Raw genomic sequence first — 18,645 nt, forward strand, 5'->3', positions numbered from 1 at the left:
TGATGTTTTTATGGTTGAATAGTACCTATTTCATCTAATAATGACGGTAGTGTCGCGCCCAATGTCATATGAAGTACAAAAATTGCTACAATATTTTACAATGGCATGTACGTTAATAGAGCACATTAATTAGCATTCATTGTCTTTTGTAACGTTTTTTTAGCCTTGAATTTAAGCGTTTTCCAGTTGTTCAGCTTAATATTTCTTTTTCATTTACATGTAATTCTTTTTATTTAGTGAATCGAATTTTCTACATAAAGCCATGTTGATTTGATTACATGGATCACATCCTCTGAGGACTTCAAACACTGATGCGAGCGTGCGAATAAGAAAAGATAAATTGGCAAATAAAAGTTGCCTTCATCATGAAATCTACTTGGACAGAAAGGATTAACAAACACTCATAGTATGTTATACCAAAATATGGATTCTTCAATTTTTTGTTACTTCAAAAGTTCAAAACTTCTTCATTGACCTTGGCATTCTACGACATAAGTATCCGTTTTCCGAAATATATTTTTTTTTCAATTTACAGCATGCATTTTGCAGCTTATAATATGGCCGAAAACGTCGTTGTTGTTTGGAAACGGATGAAAATTGATGCGCGCGCGGACGTCATCCATATAATAAAATTAACATGGCCTAAGTTAGTAAGTTAATGATGGCGACTGTTCTGGAAATATCTGTCGCATTTTTTGATAGTCGTGCTTCCTTCACCTTTTAGGTGACCTTGGCCCCAATGACATCATCAGTGAGCCATTCCTCTTGGTGATTGACAGGGATGACAGGACCATTCTTCAAGTTGACGTCACTTCCGGATCGACCGTCACGCTTCCTCTCAGAGACGCTGGATGGCCCTACGCCCTGGACTACGACCCGGTCACCGACTACGTGTACTGGTCAGATCGTCGGGACTACACCATCAAACGGGCTCGTCGCGATGGAAGTGGCAGGGAGACCATCATAGATACCAACGGTAATGGTGAGTTACAAATCATTATTATCTTCTTTTGATCTGAAGTTGGAAACAATCCTAGCAAAACGCCATACCACATTTCTGGTATTACAAAGGTGTATCCAGATAATCTCTAAGCAGATGCATGGGTCCTGCTCATGGTAGGCCTGTTTTTCACAAACGTACAGGAATACTTAGCTGACCAGGGAGCAAAAATCTGTTTTATGAAGGAGAAGGCGAATGTTGAAAAGATTAAAAAAAATTAAGCAGAAAATACTTACTAAATGTTGCAAAAAGGGCGTGAAACACAGGGAATTAGCTAATCCTTACATCTGCTTGAAGATTGATATCCAGATACAATACACCATTATACATTTTATTCTTGTACAATATTTGTACAATATCTGTAAAGATATGTAAAAAACAGAAATATATACTATTTCTAATTTTTTTACTTTTTAACTTTCAACCCTTACTACGATTATCGTTACATTATGTCAGGATGCTTATTATATGTAATAGATTATTAATAAGTAATTTACCGATCCCATCTGTCCATCAAATTTGGCAGTACGAGCGTGATTGCATGTTGGTCAAAGTCATGCAATTCTATGTTTTTGTTTTGCATTTCTGTACAAGTTTTGACCGGTGATTTCGGAGCTGTGGGAGGTTCCGGTCTAAATGTTTCTCATGATTGTACATTGGTTTTGATTCAGTGGCAACCCTGTGAGTTCCAATAAAGTCATCTTTTATCTTTTACTGTATTGGTGAAGCCCCGACATCATTTGGAAATCAATCAGTGTGCTCTATGATATTGTTGTTGCCCACTCCAAATATTGTGAAAATCAGTGCACGAAAATGTCATAGCATTTATTTTCTGCAGCCGTCTATCACCTGGCATTGGACCACGTTGGTGGGAATATCTACTGGGGTGTCGATCACGCAAAGACTATCTCTGTAGCAAATAAAAATGGATCGTCTGTCAGGACACTTCTGACGTCACCAGCCATCGGGAATCCCCAAGGCCTGGTCCTGGACCCCAGGAATGGGTGAGTACAATGCATTCCGTTATAAACAGGCATTTACACTAACCATGGTTATGGTGACAAAGCCAAGGCTAAAGTTAAGGTGACAAAGTCTTTACTGCGTCTCTCTATCTCTCTCTAATGGTGCGCGGTTACTTAGTGCTACCCTTATTTAAATATTTCATGCGAAATGCGAGAACACATTGTTCCTAAATCATGGCATCTACATAATGTATTAAATAACATAAGCTTCCTTTCAAATCAAATGACTCTAATTTGACTTTTTCTCTAGCCATATATGTACATATGTACATAAATACATATATTTTGTTAGGTCTATATTTGTACAATCAATTACATGATGCACAATAAAACAAACAGATTCCCAAAACTTTAAATATGTGACGGAGATATGTATATAAGGAGAAATTCAAACTCTACAACTGGATAAATATTAGGAGATTTATTTCCGGACGTTTCGAGTGACATCCATCACTCTTCTTCAGCGTTACTAAAGTGAACTAGCAGAACGAACCAGTACTTATATACAATAACTAGAAAAACCGGTTTTTACATGGCAAATCACACAGTCATGCATAAGCGACATTGTAATGTAAAATAAGTTAGGAAGATTCCTATGGTAAGACAACACATTGTAATGTAGAATAAGTTAGGAAGGTTCCTATGGTAAGACAACACCATAGGAAAAGTTATTGTCCTTTTCCTGTGTGATTTGTCATGTAAAAACCGGTTTTTCTAGTTATTGTATATAAGTACTGGTTCGTTCTGCTAGTTCACTTTAGTGACGCTGAAGAAGAGTGCACTGACGTGATGGATGTCACTCGAAACGTCCGGAAATAAATCTCCGAATTTTTATCCAGTTGTAGAGTTTGAATTTCTCCTTATATATTGTTTACCTGGATGTCTAACCTTCACAAACGTATGACGGAGATATGATTTTTTATTTTATTTTTACTATTGTGTGTTTGTATGTCGGACACTTTTCCACAGACTCATGTACTGGGTGGACGAGAGTAATGCCAGAATCGACCGTGCTGCGATGAACGGCAGTGGCCAAACCACCATCATCACGGGTCTCAGGAGTGCCTTCTCCATTACAATAGACTACAAAGGTGAGGGAACAGACATCAATAAGGGACATTGTGCCAATATGGGTATGTGTACCCAAATGAATGATCAACTAAACGCAACAGGTTTTGAAGCTTATGTTAAGTAGATAATTGTCATGCGATTATTGTTACTATATCACTGGAAACCTAGCCTGTTAATAGACGTCACGTATATGATTTTGTGTATGTTGTGTCTTTCTCTTCTGTACTCTTATTCAGCACTCTTACGTTGCATCGTCCCAGCAGTTTAGTATTTGGGTAAATCACTATATTTGTTCATCCCATTTAGAGGACCGGCTGTACTACCGTGATCAGGGGTACGGCATCTACAGCTCAGACCTTCTGGGGAACAATGTCCGACAGGTGCTGCATGAAGCCGGGGAAACTGTTTTTGGCATTGCGGTTGATGAGAACTACGTCTACTGGTCGTCTTTCTCGGGCGACTCAAGACAGCCTGGAAAAATCGGAAAGTGAGAAAATTACTTTTTATCTACTGAACATACTTTCTAGATAGACAATTATAATTCCCTAGTGACATTCTATTGAAAAGATAATCTACATTAAGAAGAAGTCATATTAATGCGTATGTCTTATATTTCATACCCATGTTGGTTGATGCACTGATATATGCATAAATATTATGAAGTTTTATCATTTGTATTAGAATATAATCATATAGTTTTTTTTAAATCTTATCTTCGACTGAACTTATGTATATCCAGATGTGATTTTTGTGGCAGAGACTGCCATTCTCTTATAGGGCTGTTTAGCCATAGTCCATGCTGTAGGGCTACTGTGAATTAGGATTTTACCATGGTCAATACTGACCAACGGAGGCCATATATATGTTTATCCATATGTGTGTTGTTCACCCGTCATATGCTTACATGGAAAGACACAACAAAATGTTCTATTCACACCTTCAGGTTGTCCAAGTCTGACCAGACTAAGACTGTCCTGGTGGATGGCCTTAGCTCTCCATACGGTATCTACCTGTCCACTGCAACACCGTCTGGTAAGCATTAGAATAGCCACTATCAATACTTCCAACCAGTAGCAACTAGTGCTGTACTGTTTATCAAGATATATCTCTTGTATAAATACATGTGGAAATTCCCATATGTCCATGGCAGCGCCCCCTGACGTCACCACTGTTAAGTACAAATCCGCCACCATCATTGTCATACTGTAGCCATGGTAGCGGTTCAGGTTAATAAACTAGAAAACATTGATGTTATGTGATTTATGTGATATCTATGCATTTGTTTTGTTTTGTTCAAGATTATTTCCAGATGGTGACACAATCGTCGTCGTGTGTAGATATAAATGTAACCATTGCTTATCCCATTGTGTAAGTTAGTGGAGCTTGTCTAAATCATGATTAGACATAGGTTATTGCTACAAGCCGAAATTGTTTGACGACCATATACCATGGCCGTTCAAAAAAGATGTCCGCTGACCTCCCTGTTATTGGAGGAGGCTGATATTTACACGCTCGTGCGTTTTCTTTTACTACGTATGTTCAGCGCATAAACCAAGCGAAAAAGATGGTAGTTTATTTTGAATAGACATATACATATCTGATATGTATGCATATATTAATCTCCAATCAGATTTTGGAGGCAAAGTCGTTGTTTTCTAGGCGCCCTCCTCTATGACAAACGACCTGCATATTCATACATGAATTCATAATGTTATCATATGATTACTTATATTGATAATATGTATCATTCTCGTTTTATTAGCACGCTGGTTCTACTAGTAGTGGTACTTCGCAGCGCTGCTAGGTGTCGCTGCAGTGCGGAGAATATGGCTCCAAACGTGAATCAAGGTTCATGGCTGGTGTAGATTTCAGGATCAAAACCCACATTTAACCAATTGCTGTATGTTTAAATACAACGATAGCTTCCGCCAGTCTTTTCTACAGATAACTCTTGTGTTGTGGTCCGTCGCAGCTGATTTGTTCAAGCTATATTCCTTTCAGCTTCATTCGTCTCCAGACTAAAGATATGCTCCTTTGCACTCGAATAAAGGGCAAAATTAACAGACTGTTTCCCTGCATAGTAATCCGCTGCTCTGTCGGATGCCTCCGGTGCGGACACGGATTTGAGTGCATCCTGGCGTGGAAGCGGTGTGACGGGCGGACGGACTGTTCAGACGGGAGTGACGAGGAAGGTTGCGGTAAGCTAGACTAACTTGGCACTTAACCGTTCTTGCAGTTGCCTCTTAAATTGTTTATCTGGTTGAAATAACGTTCTTCCCACTGTTGGCAAAGCGGCTGAAGAAATGTCTCACAATTTCAGAGAGGCCGCTGCACACATGTTGTACACAACTGGCCATTGGCCATGGGCACTGTGGATATTTTGTTCAATAAAGCATTTTTTCTTACAAACTTCCTATAGTGATTTATTTGCATATTGAGCAGACATCTAAATTGATTTTTATTTCTTTACTGTTTTTTAGTACCTCCTGTCAACGTTGAAAGCATGCCTATGATGTAATGTCTATATTGTTGTAATTTCCAGAGTGTCTGCCAATTCCTCCGGATTTCAACCACGGCGGTAGACTTGCGATGCTGCCAAATCTTCTAGGCCAGACGACGTTTGAGGAGATACAGAATTCCCCTGTCGTGGAGCTGCTCAACGGTTCGATCAGCAACGCTGAGAGCGGACATCCTGAGTTCTGGAAATTTGCATCTCTGATCATCTTCCCGCAATGTGCTGAAGAGAGCGAAACTTCCTGCACTTCGTCTGGACATGCAGACAACACGACCTCCTGCATGTGAGTAAAGACATGCTGCGTTTGATTAGACATTGTGTAATTTACACACATCGTTTTTATTTAATGTTTAACAGCTACCTGGTCAGCCGAAGTGAAGATTGTAAGGAATATGTTCGCGTTTCAATTGTTGCAATTTCTGGTTTTTACTCTTAAGGTCTGTGTTTGATGGTGGAAGATAACAAACCTCACTTTGTTCCGGTAGTTCTGAATCTGCCTATTTTTTGTAGGGGCAAACAACTGCTACCGTGCCGTTCCTGGTGCGAGGAAGTCCTCAACATGTCTGATGACCGGATAAAGAACCAGTTCCCTACCTGTGACTTGTTTCCGTCACGCCAACACGGCTGTTGGAACCCTGAACGAGAGACCAAGAACAACGAAGGTAAAGAGAAAGATTAGATACACTACTTCCCGCTGGAGGTACCACTTGAGATGTGTCACTCAAATTTTACCATTCCCTTTTTAGACATTTACCTATTCACTTTAAAGTACAGAACGCTACTGTAATGTTAAACGTACTAAAATACTATTACTTTGGCAGCTGTGGCAGCTTTTTCTCAGTGTATCAGCTAGTCAGGACGGACGTTTAATTTCAGAACACGCATTCAGGATACATTTATACGATAAATTGCTGATGTATGACCGTTTGTCTTCTCCAGTTTGCTACCATGGTATTGGAGTGAACTACCGTGGTACATGGAGCAAAACTACATCCGGGGCAGATTGTGTGGAGTGGTCCGCTGCGCAGACTGGTTTCTACTCGACCGAGTACCCCTGGGCTAACCTGGCTAACAACTCCTGCCGCAACCCTACCGGTATCAATCGGCCATTTTGTCTGGTGGAAGATGGCAGCCAGGAGGAATGTGACGTCATTCCGTGCAGTAAGTTGTCTTGTACAACTAAAGTTGTCTTGTCTAAATGGGAGACTTCTTCTGAACGACATCTTGTTCTTAAGGCAACCCCAAGACATTTTCTGGGTTCTCAAACTCTCGAAACAAACACTTATCAAGGGGCCCAATGTGAAAACCGATGCCTAAGAGGAAACCTTAAATCTGGCCATACGTTGAAATGGGAGTTTAAATTTTGGACTGGTACCATGGTGTGGGGATTCCCTGATGATTAACTGGTTCCCTCTCCTTTTGTCTCAGTCTAATTCTAATCATAGTTTAAGTCGCCCCCGGTAACCCTAATCCCAAATCATGTATTTATCTATGAGAGAGCCAGAAACTTAGGTCGGTGTTTCCTAAATATGTTCTATTACGCCACAAAATAAACCCGGTTCTTTGTACGAGTACTTGCTAAACACAACTGTGTTTTCCTCAACCATGTGTAAAACCGATACTTACGTATTAGGATGAAAACAAATGTTTATAGATTTATCAGGACTTAATCATGAAATCAGTATGACTGTCTGATCTTTACCTCCTTATGATACTAGTCCTCATGGCCCCGCAATGAAAAGCGGCCTGCTTCCCATTAAAAGTTTCAAACAAACAAACAAACAAAACAAAACAAAGAAACATGTATGATGGACTTCGTTAAATCTGATTTTCATTGTCTCTGCTCACGTATCACATCCTAGATGCCGACGTGTGCTGGGACATGGGTCCTCCAAACTACGGCAGCAGAAACCCTGCCAAGAGGTTCTACAACGTGGGAGAGAGGGCCACGTTCACCTGTAACGAAGGGTACACCCTTGATTCCAGGCATACCAGCAAAGTAAGGTGCTCCGAAGGAGGCATCTGGCAATATGACAAGCCAACCTGTTCAGGTAATAGTGATGTAGTCTTTGAAGTGAATAAGCCTGCAATTTCTACACAGATGTACATTCTAGGTTTAGTTAAACAGCACTTAGATAAAGATTAGACATTCCGTGTGTTTCTGGAAAGTCATAGATAACACATGGCACACATGTAAGATTGCTGTATATCTCTGAGCCGAGGTTAGTGTGATAAAAAATGTAGTGTGTAACGGAGAAACACTATTTGTCATGAGAATGAAAATTTTCCTGTAACATTCTGAGGCATACATGCTAAACAGTTTCTGTGTGTACGGTATACTTAGATACCTGTAAATCATACTAGTACGCAAAGAAACACTGCGTTTCACATTCAAAAATGCAGAAATGTACTTTCGTAAAAGCCAGATTTTGTCTAGTTTTATCTACTTTTGCTTTCCAGCTATATAAAGACAAGAACCGGTAGGAAATTCGATCAACAAGTTCAAAGTTTCAGCCTTTGATATATGTCGTATTTCTAACGACGAGCATGTACCTTTTCCCTCCTTAGTGGACATCAAGGCTCGGCTGGAAGAGGATCTACTCCATGGGTACAGCAAAAACCAGGCGCCCGAGACTACGAACCAAGCTATCATCAGCTTTAGTGGCTCTGTGGAACATATCGTCGACTTGGTAAGTTGTAGTTTCTGTAATACGTTTAAGATCCTTGTTGATTTATAAGCAATAGACAACTCCAGTAGGTAACAAAACACAACTAATTATGACTTATCCACGCTATGACTTTTATTTCAGGACGAAAAGAAAGAACTGCTGGTTGCCTCTGTAGTCATCGACTTCGTAAGTGGACCTAGTTAGACAAAATTCCATTTATGTCGTTTCGCATTGAAAAGGTTTAGGGGCTTTTCCATTGTTAAAATGATTCTTTTTTTTTTGTCCAGACATGGCAGGACAGCCGGTTGGAGTGGGAGCCGATGTACTTCGATAACATCGAGACTCTCAGCGTCCCGGGCAGCAGCATCTGGACCCCTACATTTAGTCTGAAGAAGAAGTACGTAGTCTCGTCTTAAACTATCATCATTAGATCAATATCAAATCTTGTCCAAACTGCTTTTTCAGAAATGTAATAGATTGTAATAGATATCATTTTACTAGCAGAAATAAATTCTAGCCTTGCAGTGCCTTATCAGGATTCTACCTGTCATATATATCAAAATGAACAGTATCCATGATGATCCTTGGAGACGAGTCTGTGAATAGTTTCTTAGTCAAATGATGACTTTAAACATCGAGAAAGTCCCCGAGAAAGGTAGCTCGTACAAAAAGTTACGTTTTTAAATCAACTGAATCAAGTTTACTTGCTGTTTCAGACAATGCAAACTATTTACTTGTTGAAACATTATTATAACTTTTGTAACGCGAGACAGTACAGGAGGATCCTTAGTCCAACAAAAGAAACAGTTCATTTAAAAATGCGAGGAAACAGTGGCTGTCGGAAAACTACCATATTGACTAGTCAAAGAGAACTAACGAGACTTGTTGGTTTCTCCACAGTGCTGATCCTTTGTACCAAGGCCTGCCGAAGAACGTACCGCTACGGGTCACCACTGATGGTACGGTAACATGGAGGGTAGAAAGTCTGACCAGCACCCTCTGTGATGCAGACCCATTCTACTTCCCTGCCGACACCATGGAATGCCACATCTGTTTCTATGCATCCTCTGCAACTGAGCAAACCATCGGTAAGGCTTCGCAAACATTTCAGGATTTATTTTACGAGGGCAGTTCAATAAATATTTTTTGATTTATTTCAGGTTTATTGTAGAATGCTGAAATTGAATATGTACAATAATGCATATTCTACATAATTTGTGAACTATAGATTTATCTTTGTTCCTAGGCGCTAATGTGTGATAATGGAGCAGGCCGAATTCAACGATCATTGTTTCTAATACTCCAACGTTTCAGCAAACTTTCGGCTGAATAAATGTGTGTGTGTGTGTGTGTGTGTTAGTGTGTGTGTGTGTGTGTGTGTGTGTGTGTGTGTGTGTGTGTGCGTGCGTGTGCATTGTTCTACATGTCTCTTGGTGATAATTGTTGGGATGATTTGTTGAACACAGCATGCGGAGAGGGTACTTCTTGTGACGTCTGGTCTCCCCAACAAACGGAGGGCGAATGGTATCGGAAGAACAAGATCTTCGCACAAGGCGACAAGGAGGCGTGCTTCGCTGTCCATCTGGAGAGGATCCCCCTGTTCCACATCGCCACGACTGTCGGGCCCTGCGCCATCCTAGTGGTACTGATGATCATCACCTTCATCATGCCCATAGACAGGGGAGACCGGATCTCCTTCGGAGTGACCATCCAACTCTCCATGGTCGTGTCTCTCGTGTTTGTCACAGAGGTACTTCCTGTCAAGGGAGCGCTCCCATTTTTTGGTAAGTAAAAATAGATAGATTGCACTGCAAGGTTATAAGTTAAAATAGATAGATAGCTACATTGTAGATATAGACTGTTGTGCTCTTCTTATTCAGTCGTTTTTTAAAGCTTTTTAAGACAAGGTATCTTTCGATTCGGTTCATTTGGTAATCTGGAACTGAGAATCTGCACCACGGTTCAATTTACCAGGCCTATGATTTATCGAAACATCGGCAAAGTACATGTCACTCAGGTCGTGATTCAAGAGCCTCATTTTCCATCGAGCAATCCGATGAAGATGTTCACGGAGCATTCCAGTTACTGTTGACCATGGGTGTTGTTACAGCCACGCTGATCGTCGTGTGCATGGCGCTGATGGGACTTTTCCTCTTCTTCACCATGGGCATCATCAAGCTCCACGACAAGGAGGGGAGCCTGCCTCCGGCCGCGAAGACTTTCTTTCTCTGCTACATGTCAAAGTATGTAGTATTATTAACAATAGTTGGGGGTTAGATCAAACAGTAGAATACGGCAAATAAGATGCATACGAAACCAAATATATCAATAGAGACTTGTTGGTTGCTTAGATTTGTTTTGCATGAGGTTAATTGGAGAAATACGTTTTTGGTTGATAACAAAGTGATCACTATTTCAGAAAAGCTTTGAACTTTTTGATGCTTCACGTTAAATGTGCGGAAGGTGGTCAAGACTTTTTATTGGCAAACAGACTGATTCCTTTTGGTTGATTCCTATTGTTGACATTTTACCAGTGCGTCACCTTTGAAACAATGATCTGACCATGCATACATGACATACATCGATTCACAATATTTGTGGAGGTAACTGCATGTAGACATCAGTGAGAAGCATCAACATAATTTTTCCTTGTTGATGTTTGTAAAGGCTCCTTCTGCTCGGAGACCTCACAAAGAAGGCGGCTGCGAGCGAGGATGGAGAGACTGGCCTGACCGGCAGGACGCTGGCCAACGACGCCTTCACCGCCGATGACATTGCGGAGGTTGACGGAGAAAGCCCGGATGTCTCCGAGACAACCCGCCAGCTGCCCGCGCCGCCCGCACGAGATGAGTCCCCAGCCTTACGTGACCTGATCCGCAGCGTGAAGGAGCTGACCCTGACCCTGGGGACGAAGAGCGAGCAGGTGTCCGATTACATCCTGCTGGCCAAGGTGCTGGACAGGCTGTGCCTTGTCCTGTACGTCATCAGCATTGCCGTGGCCGTGCCCATGACCATGTATCTGAGCAAGTAGAATAGTTTTGAGATTCATGGGACGTGTAACACGCTAGAGCACAGATATAGCCTGACTTTATTGTTATTGATTTATTCAGCTTTTAACAATCCGCATATACAGCCAGGACAGCCCAACTATTTCAACGGGTTAGACATTATGAGGAACTCTAGTAAGGTGCTCCACCCCTTGGGGGTCAATTGAGGTACCGGTCTTACAAATTAACAATAACTTGAATGTGCGCAAAGGCTATGGAGCATATTAAACAGGTAACTGCACGATATTGCATTTTTTTCAGTTTTAACTCATTTATTTATGTATTTATTTATCAAGGAGGAAATTAATGTGGCCTTAAGGCGTTTTCAGTTTGTACGGGGAAGACCCAAAAATAGATAGTGACATAAAAAAAATCTTCTTGTAAATATCTTGCACCTCCCGTCTAAAATGGAGAAGCTAGAATACTGCTTATTTCATCAGCAAACTCTCGTTTCATATCTACTATTTCTTCATAGACATGATTGTTGAGACGTTGTAAGTATGGAGCCGTTGTGTAAACACAACCAAACACAACCCTAGATCCAAAGAGGAACAACCTCACTTAGTTTCATCTCAGTATCGCAGTATCAGTTCAGCTTGGAAGAACTTGCATGTATAGCCAGGACTCGTTCTTCGAAAAAGACAAAAGCCTCCAGCTGTGTATTGTGCGTTATTTCTGTACTATATGACCAAAAATGTATATTGAGGGGTGCCATGGTACGAAAACCACATAACTAAAGATTTGGTCTGCCGTTGCCAAGGATATGTGCCCACAGGTCCGGGACCTGTACTTTAGTTGATATACATTTACCTAACATCATTTCTTAGTATACAGCCACTACGTCACACTGTAAGTGCATGCAGGGGTTTGCCTGATTCTACGCGTGCATGCTTACTCTTCTTGAACATATCTAAATCAACTAAAATGTAAAAAAAGCGTGAGTTTTATATTAAAACGTACGCAGAAATGAGGCGTCTGTCATTACTGCATACCTTTCTGCCCGTGTGTGTGCCTGTTAGTACGTGGGTGTGTTTTTGTGGGTGCGCGCGCGCGTGTGCAGCCAAAACTAACTTGATTCTATGAAAGGCACTCTAAAACTGATATGTGTGCGTGCAACTTATAGATACTGGATAAATCACAAAAGGTGTAACAATACTTGAACATGCAGTATATGGCATAACAAGCAATGAATCCTTAAATTTTCAATTTTTTTTGCATCACAAGGTTATTTTTCTTACTTTTGACAAAAGTGAAGCTTGGCGACAGCTGCAGATTTTTCCACAATATATTTGATGTGGGTCAAAGGTAAATTTGCTCTCCTGGTTTTCCAGATAATACATTTTATGTCTACCTGCAGGTTAGTAGCTTTCTTTATGGTTTCTTCAGCAAAAATGCAATCTTATTTACCAGGGAATTGAGTCTTTTTTATAGGTGGGTCATATATAAACAAAATGAACTATAATCATAATATTTTCATACTTCATGTTTCGTCCGGTGATCATATTTCTTCCGAAAATCTCTTTCCCAGGATGGTCCATCTCTTTCCCAGGGTGGTCCATCTCTTTCCCAGGATGGTCCATCTCTTTCCCAGGATGGTCCATCTCTTTCCCAGGATGGTCCATCTCTTTCCCAGGATGGTCCATCTCTTTCCCAGGATGGTCCATCTCTTTCCCAGGATGGTCCATCTCTTTCCCAGGGTAATCCATCTCTTTCCCAGGGTGATCCATCTCTTTCCCAGGATGTCCAAAACACAGGTGTCCAGTAGACTGTTCACAATTGGAATATTATATTAGTTTGTTCAAAACCTCCTTGGTTTGTTATAGTTCATACAATAATTTTTGCCATATAATCATGAACTCTAAAGGAAATCAAATTATTTACTAGAGACGAATGTACTTTTGTTTACAACGCCAAGATCTTAAAACGTTTTAGCTGATAGCCTTGCCACGTCACCAAATGAAAAAGACGAAACCGAAGGTATTATTCCTCCATGAAACGTTAATGATGAGATGTATTCTCGACAAAGTAAACCATGGCCACAACCATGTCAAGTTCACGCTTTACGTGCTCCACTCTCTTGCAACATGCCTTCCTCGGGTTCCTGACCTTTTGGCCATGTGCCAACGTTTACAGTTTCCGGTTACAACTCAGCCCGGTAAAACACTGGTGCCCAGGTGAGCGGGAACAAATCAGAACACACCAAGTCAAACAAAGTTGGGTTCAATAGTTTTGGACATGATGTGGTAACGTTCATTTCCTGCCAGCCTTCCAAAAAGATTTGGACGCATGACAACTCAACCAGGGGTGCCAAAGAATACATACGAATTTTACAGAATACATACGAATTTTACGGAATGCATACGATCCATTACTAGAAACATACGATCCGTACGGAATACATACGATCCAGTACGCAGAAACATACGATCCGTACAGAATACATACGATCCATTACGCGGAATACATACGATCCGTACTAATTTGGAGAAATGGGTCTGGATCACGTGACATCGGCGGAAATTCAAGATGGCGGACTCAGGAGAAGGTGCGTACATCCATTTCTTCCTACAATATCTTGGCTCTAAAGAACTTTAAGAGCTTACTCCAGCCTCCTAAACACCAAAACATTATCCCGGACTAATGTGGGCTTCTAAGGCGACGTATTACCCTGTATTTTAGACCAACTAGCCGGGCGAGACCGAGAATCGGTGTTAGCGAGATGGTGACGTAAACTTTGAACACATGTCCGCAACCACGTCCTTCATCGAATACACTGGATTTGACGGTTGGTGGATAGCGGCATAGATATAAAGAAACCAGGACGGTTCCCAGGCTAGTGCAAACGTTGTGATGAATATACGCTCAAATATAGAAAGCTTCCTTTTGTTTGAAAAAAAAAGATGTGTGTGTGGGGGGGGGGGGGGGGGCAAATACTAAACTAAAATAAGCACCTAAAATTGATGTGGCTTTTATAAATTGACAATGTCATCCAAATATGCTGCTTCCTACTTAAAACAAAATCAGTAGATGAACAGTACATATAATAGTTATGTCGTTATCTGTTCATTTTTGTTCAACTCGATGTTAATTTCAATCTTATATATTTCCCCTCTCATGTGCAGAAGTACATCTGGATCCTGTTCCAGCACCTAGCTGAATTACATGCAGTATTTGTGAGAAGACTTTAAAGAGTAAGAAAGGACTTCGCTTACACGTTCCGGGCTATCACAACAACGATTACCCCTTTTGCTGTGACAGTGTGACGTTTGTGGAACTGGAGTTTAAACTGTTTGGTCTTGGACGTTTTCCCACAGACCCATGAACTTCTGCTCTGTTCAGTGATGCACTAGATGTTGAGAAAGATAACCCTTTGTAAAAACGTCCTTACTGCAAACATCACATACAAAGTCCTTGCTGGCATGCTCAGTAATGATGGTTTTCTGAGACTTCTTAGATTTGTATGTCTTATCACATGCAGTACACTTAAACTGTGCAGTGTGAGTCTTCAAGTGCTCCAGCAAGTTCTTTGCACATGCAGACGCATCAACGGAGTAGAAACTTCAGGCCCAGAAAAGCTGACCGCAAGGTTGAAAACACTAGTTGACTTATTGTGTAACCTTCACCTTCACCTAGTCCCATCCCCATCTCATTGTGTAACACAGATACATGATTATGTGTATGTTGTATCATATATATGTTGGGAATATGGTAGATGAAATTCTGTTAAGTTCTTGTTACCAATGTAAGAGGACAGTGAAAATGGTGGAACAGTAAATCATTTATTTGCAGGAATAGTACACACCTTTGCAAATATACACAACCATGTCTAGCTCTTTAAGTTTAAAGAAACCTGCAATTTTATATAACCTTCAAATAGACTCTCTTTTTGCTTACTTTGATGCACAGAAAACCTGTACCTTATATCACACTTTTTCAATTCCTAAAAAAAATTGGCTGCTCCATTAAGCTAAACGATTTTTCACAATACTTTTGGTGTATGACATGCTTTCCATTATAAATGTATATGCAATGAACATACAGCAACCTGTTTCCATGCACTGAGGTATCATGCCCTTGTCTCAACATCACTTAGTCATTATAACTAGAAAAGTCACATGCTGTATTGTTATATATTGTCTGTCCGTCCTTTCATGTTACATGTACTTGCAATTAGCCTACGGGCAAGAACTTGCAATAATCTTATTGAAAGCAGAAATACAATGTATTTCTTGAATTCAATGTACCACAGTATATACACATTAACCACATCCTGAATAATGGTACAAGTGGAAAGAGTTTTAGACTTTAGACAATACCAGGAAGGACATATTATCTCTTGCTAAAACATGTTAATCAAAGGCTTACAGTGCTGTAAAACTGATCTAAAGCAGTATGTGTGTACAACTTTTAAGACTTCTGGCTAATGACAAAGTGTTACATCATTTTCTTTCGATAAACTTTGTTGTAGTATTCAGACTTGTTTCTTTTTTTTCATTTAACAGTACTGGTAGCACAGTATTTAAAGATACCCTAATATATTGTTGAACAAGCACTTCCAGTTCAAGAATCATATAGCTTCTTCAGATTAGACAAGTTGTTGCATTTGCTAACCACACATCAGTTATGAACAAAACAGACCTGTTTAGATCATATGCAATCTTACACATATACATGGTGTGTTCATCTATCTAGCATACATCTTAGTACATTGGCTTTCAAACTGTCTTTGACACACTGTAATGTCAGCAATAAGGGTAAGGCATGTCAACAGGTGCGCCTGAATGTTCAACAAGCATTCCTAACAAATTGTAGCTCAAACGCTTACTCATAAATGTTCAAGATTTTTTGTGATTAGGATAAGATTCCCATCAGCCGTGCCACACTGCTCTGCTGCAAATTAGTCTGCCCTCCAAGCAGGGACCATTAAAAGGGTTCTCGGGTTTACGAGAACATTACTGCTGTGTGAACATTACCACAGCTGGTCCTAGGTCAAATTGTCAATATACTAGTTATTCAATCTCTTAATTAGGGAAAATAATTGGTGGTATCTAAAGGAACATAACATTTTGTTTCTGAACTCGAGTGCTCCTTTAGATATATTTGAAGAACAAGTCATGCTATTCAATGGGACAGCACAAGTGAATTCATGATACAAGTCTTACAACGAGGCAGATAACCGCATCCTGGATAAAAGATTTAATTTGCCCTCATCGACCTTGTGGTGCTGTCGGACGGTCCCCTTGTAACTACGCCCTTGGCAGTCTGATGGAGTGCGGAAATGCCTTTCGGGACTGCCTGTTTCCTTCTTCCTCTTCTTACTGTCAAAAAGGTGGTCCTGGAAAACCAAGATATGGCAACATGTTACTTATAATTTAGTTGCATTACAGGCTATGGTAATTGAAATCTAACTAAGATTCTAAGAAACTACTAGTATCCCATATAAATAAAACAGTGAAAAAGTGTGTTATTTGATTTTAAACCTCCATTCAGTATTCTGATGCAGCATGCTGGAGTGGTCTGTATACTCTGCAGCTACTACCAGCTTGTACTAATTAGTAACCATGGGGTTTTTCTGAATTGAATCAGGTTTATGCTACAAAGTACATGTGCAGTTGACATATATAGCTCCAAATGTGTCACCCTCAGGGGAGTTGTGGGCATACTACAAGCAATCAGCCTTTATCAGATAGAAGTCAAGCAACAGAATTTGTACATTGGACTATTATACTAAATTGAGAATAAAAGAGGTAAAAATGAGCTGTCTAAACTGGATATAAAGCATCATTTCTGACTGAAGACTCTACTCTACTCTTCTCTACTCTACTCTAGTCTACCCTGCCCTAGAATTGATTCAATTACTAGTATTGATTAATATAATAAGTGACACTGTGTACCTCTGCCCAAACTACGGTACCATAACTCCCAGTGAAAAACCTGCCCCTTCCATAGAGCATATCACGGTCTTTCATTAGTCTCTACCAGACTAACCGTGCCGGCTATAAGGAGAACATTTGACGGGGGACTTTGGCCATGGAGGGTAACATTCGCAGGCGCAGCGTTTCTTGAATCGATGATTTTACAAAGTTAAACTGCCAGTATAACATTTGCGGTTCTCGGTCTCGCCCGGCTAGCTGGTCTAAAATACAGGGTAATATGTCGCCTTAGAAGCCCACATTAGTTCGGGATAATGTTTTTGGTGTTTAACAGGCTGGAGTAAGCTCTTAAAGTTCTTTAGAGCCAAGATATTGTAGGAAGAAATGGATGTACGCACCTTCTCCTGAGTCCGCCATCTTGAATTTGCCGCCGATGTCACGTGATCCAGACCCATTTCTCCAAATTAGTACGGATCGTATGTATTCCGCGTACTGGATCGTATGTATTCTGTACGGATCGTATGTTTCTGCGTACTGGATCGTATGTATTCCGTACGGATCGTATGTTTCTAGTAATGGATCGTATGCATTCCGTAAAATTCGTATGTATTCTGTAAAATTCGTATGTATTCTTTGGCACCCCTGTCAACTAACCTTCGCATCCTGTGAGTCTCGGGTTACAACTCAGCCAGGGAAGAAATCGGGGCTGGTCAGCGGGAACGAACTTGAACACACCAACAAGTCAAACCAACAAACAGACTCGGGTTCACTAGTCTTGTCCATTTGCCAACGTTCACTTCCTGGCAGGCTTCCGAAAAGTTTTGAACGCAGGTCAGCGCAACCTTTGCATCCTGCCAGTCTCGGGTTACAGCTCAGTCGGGGAAGAAAATCGGTGCCCGAGTCAGCGGGAACGAATCAGTACAAACACCAAGTCCGTCAAACAAACAAACAAACATAGTGTTGTTCACGTCCTAAAAGCCTTCCGAAGAGATTTGAACGCAGATCAGCTCAACCTTAGCATCCTGTCAGTCTCGGGGTAAAACTCAGCCGGGAAGAAAAAAACGAGGCCGGGAAGAAAATTGAACACACACCAAGACTGAGAAACTATGCCTCCGTTTTCACGGAGGTTGTCATGTCAATTGTACACATAATTGACCGAAGTTATGATCGCTGATATACCAATTCTTACCGTCTGCTCTGGGCCAACCTAACTGCCTTATGTTTCGGACATCAAAGTCGATCACAAATACGTTTTGCAATAAATCTAGGTTACGGACCTTTTATTTTTTTTAGTGAAAGTTTATTGCAAATTCCTGCCCGTTGGCTAATTGCAAGTAAAAGTACATGTAACGCGGAGAGGAAGGACAAACAATGATGAACAATATAACATATGGCTACTCTAGTCTTAACTTGCCTGTTGCAATTTGATAAAATAGATGAAATAAACT

General features: G+C 40.7%; 1 protein-coding gene and 2 long non-coding RNA genes across 4 annotated transcripts; 2 read left to right on the plus strand and 1 right to left on the minus strand.

The window, feature by feature from the left end:
* The first annotated feature begins 2,727 nt into the window (after positions 1–2,727).
* On the plus strand, positions 2,728–12,291 carry LOC136428928 (uncharacterized). Its single transcript, XM_066418763.1, has 16 exons — positions 2,728–2,829; positions 2,992–3,113; positions 3,400–3,580; positions 4,037–4,125; positions 5,175–5,291; positions 5,636–5,891; positions 6,119–6,270; positions 6,548–6,769; positions 7,471–7,659; positions 8,177–8,298; positions 8,419–8,463; positions 8,565–8,674; positions 9,178–9,365; positions 9,744–10,061; positions 10,388–10,520; positions 10,945–12,291. The coding sequence occupies exons 1-16, from the start codon at positions 2,816–2,818 to the stop codon at positions 11,306–11,308; spliced, it is 2,622 nt and encodes an 873-aa protein (XP_066274860.1). The 5' UTR covers positions 2,728–2,815; the 3' UTR covers positions 11,309–12,291.
* A 1,338-nt stretch (positions 12,292–13,629) lies between these two features.
* LOC136428929 (uncharacterized) lies at positions 13,630–15,798 on the plus strand. Of its 2 annotated transcripts, none has more exons than XR_010754676.1 (2): positions 13,630–13,869; positions 14,447–15,798. It is a non-coding gene; the product is annotated as an uncharacterized lncRNA (long non-coding RNA). The 2 variants fall into 2 exon arrangements; XR_010754677.1 differs by lacking the exon at positions 13,630–13,869 and adding an exon at positions 13,879–14,109.
* LOC136428930 (uncharacterized) lies at positions 15,635–17,840 on the minus strand. Its single transcript, XR_010754678.1, has 2 exons — positions 17,596–17,840; positions 15,635–16,659 (listed from the first exon to the last, which is right to left on the minus strand). It is a non-coding gene; the product is annotated as an uncharacterized lncRNA (long non-coding RNA).
* Positions 17,841–18,645: the final 805 nt, after the last annotated feature.

This window comes from Branchiostoma lanceolatum, chromosome 2 (assembly GCF_035083965.1).
Source record: "Branchiostoma lanceolatum isolate klBraLanc5 chromosome 2, klBraLanc5.hap2, whole genome shotgun sequence".
NCBI classification, from domain to species: Eukaryota; Metazoa; Chordata; class Leptocardii; order Amphioxiformes; family Branchiostomatidae; genus Branchiostoma; species Branchiostoma lanceolatum.

Bases quoted from the DNA above. Each gene is read 5' to 3' on its own strand.
- LOC136428928 (XM_066418763.1), top strand. The intron at 5,892-6,118 runs GTGAGTAAAGAC...TATTTTTTGTAG, and splicing joins GACAACACGACCTCCTGCAT to GGGCAAACAACTGCTACCGT. The intron at 6,770-7,470 runs GTAAGTTGTCTT...ATCACATCCTAG, and splicing joins ATGTGACGTCATTCCGTGCA to ATGCCGACGTGTGCTGGGAC.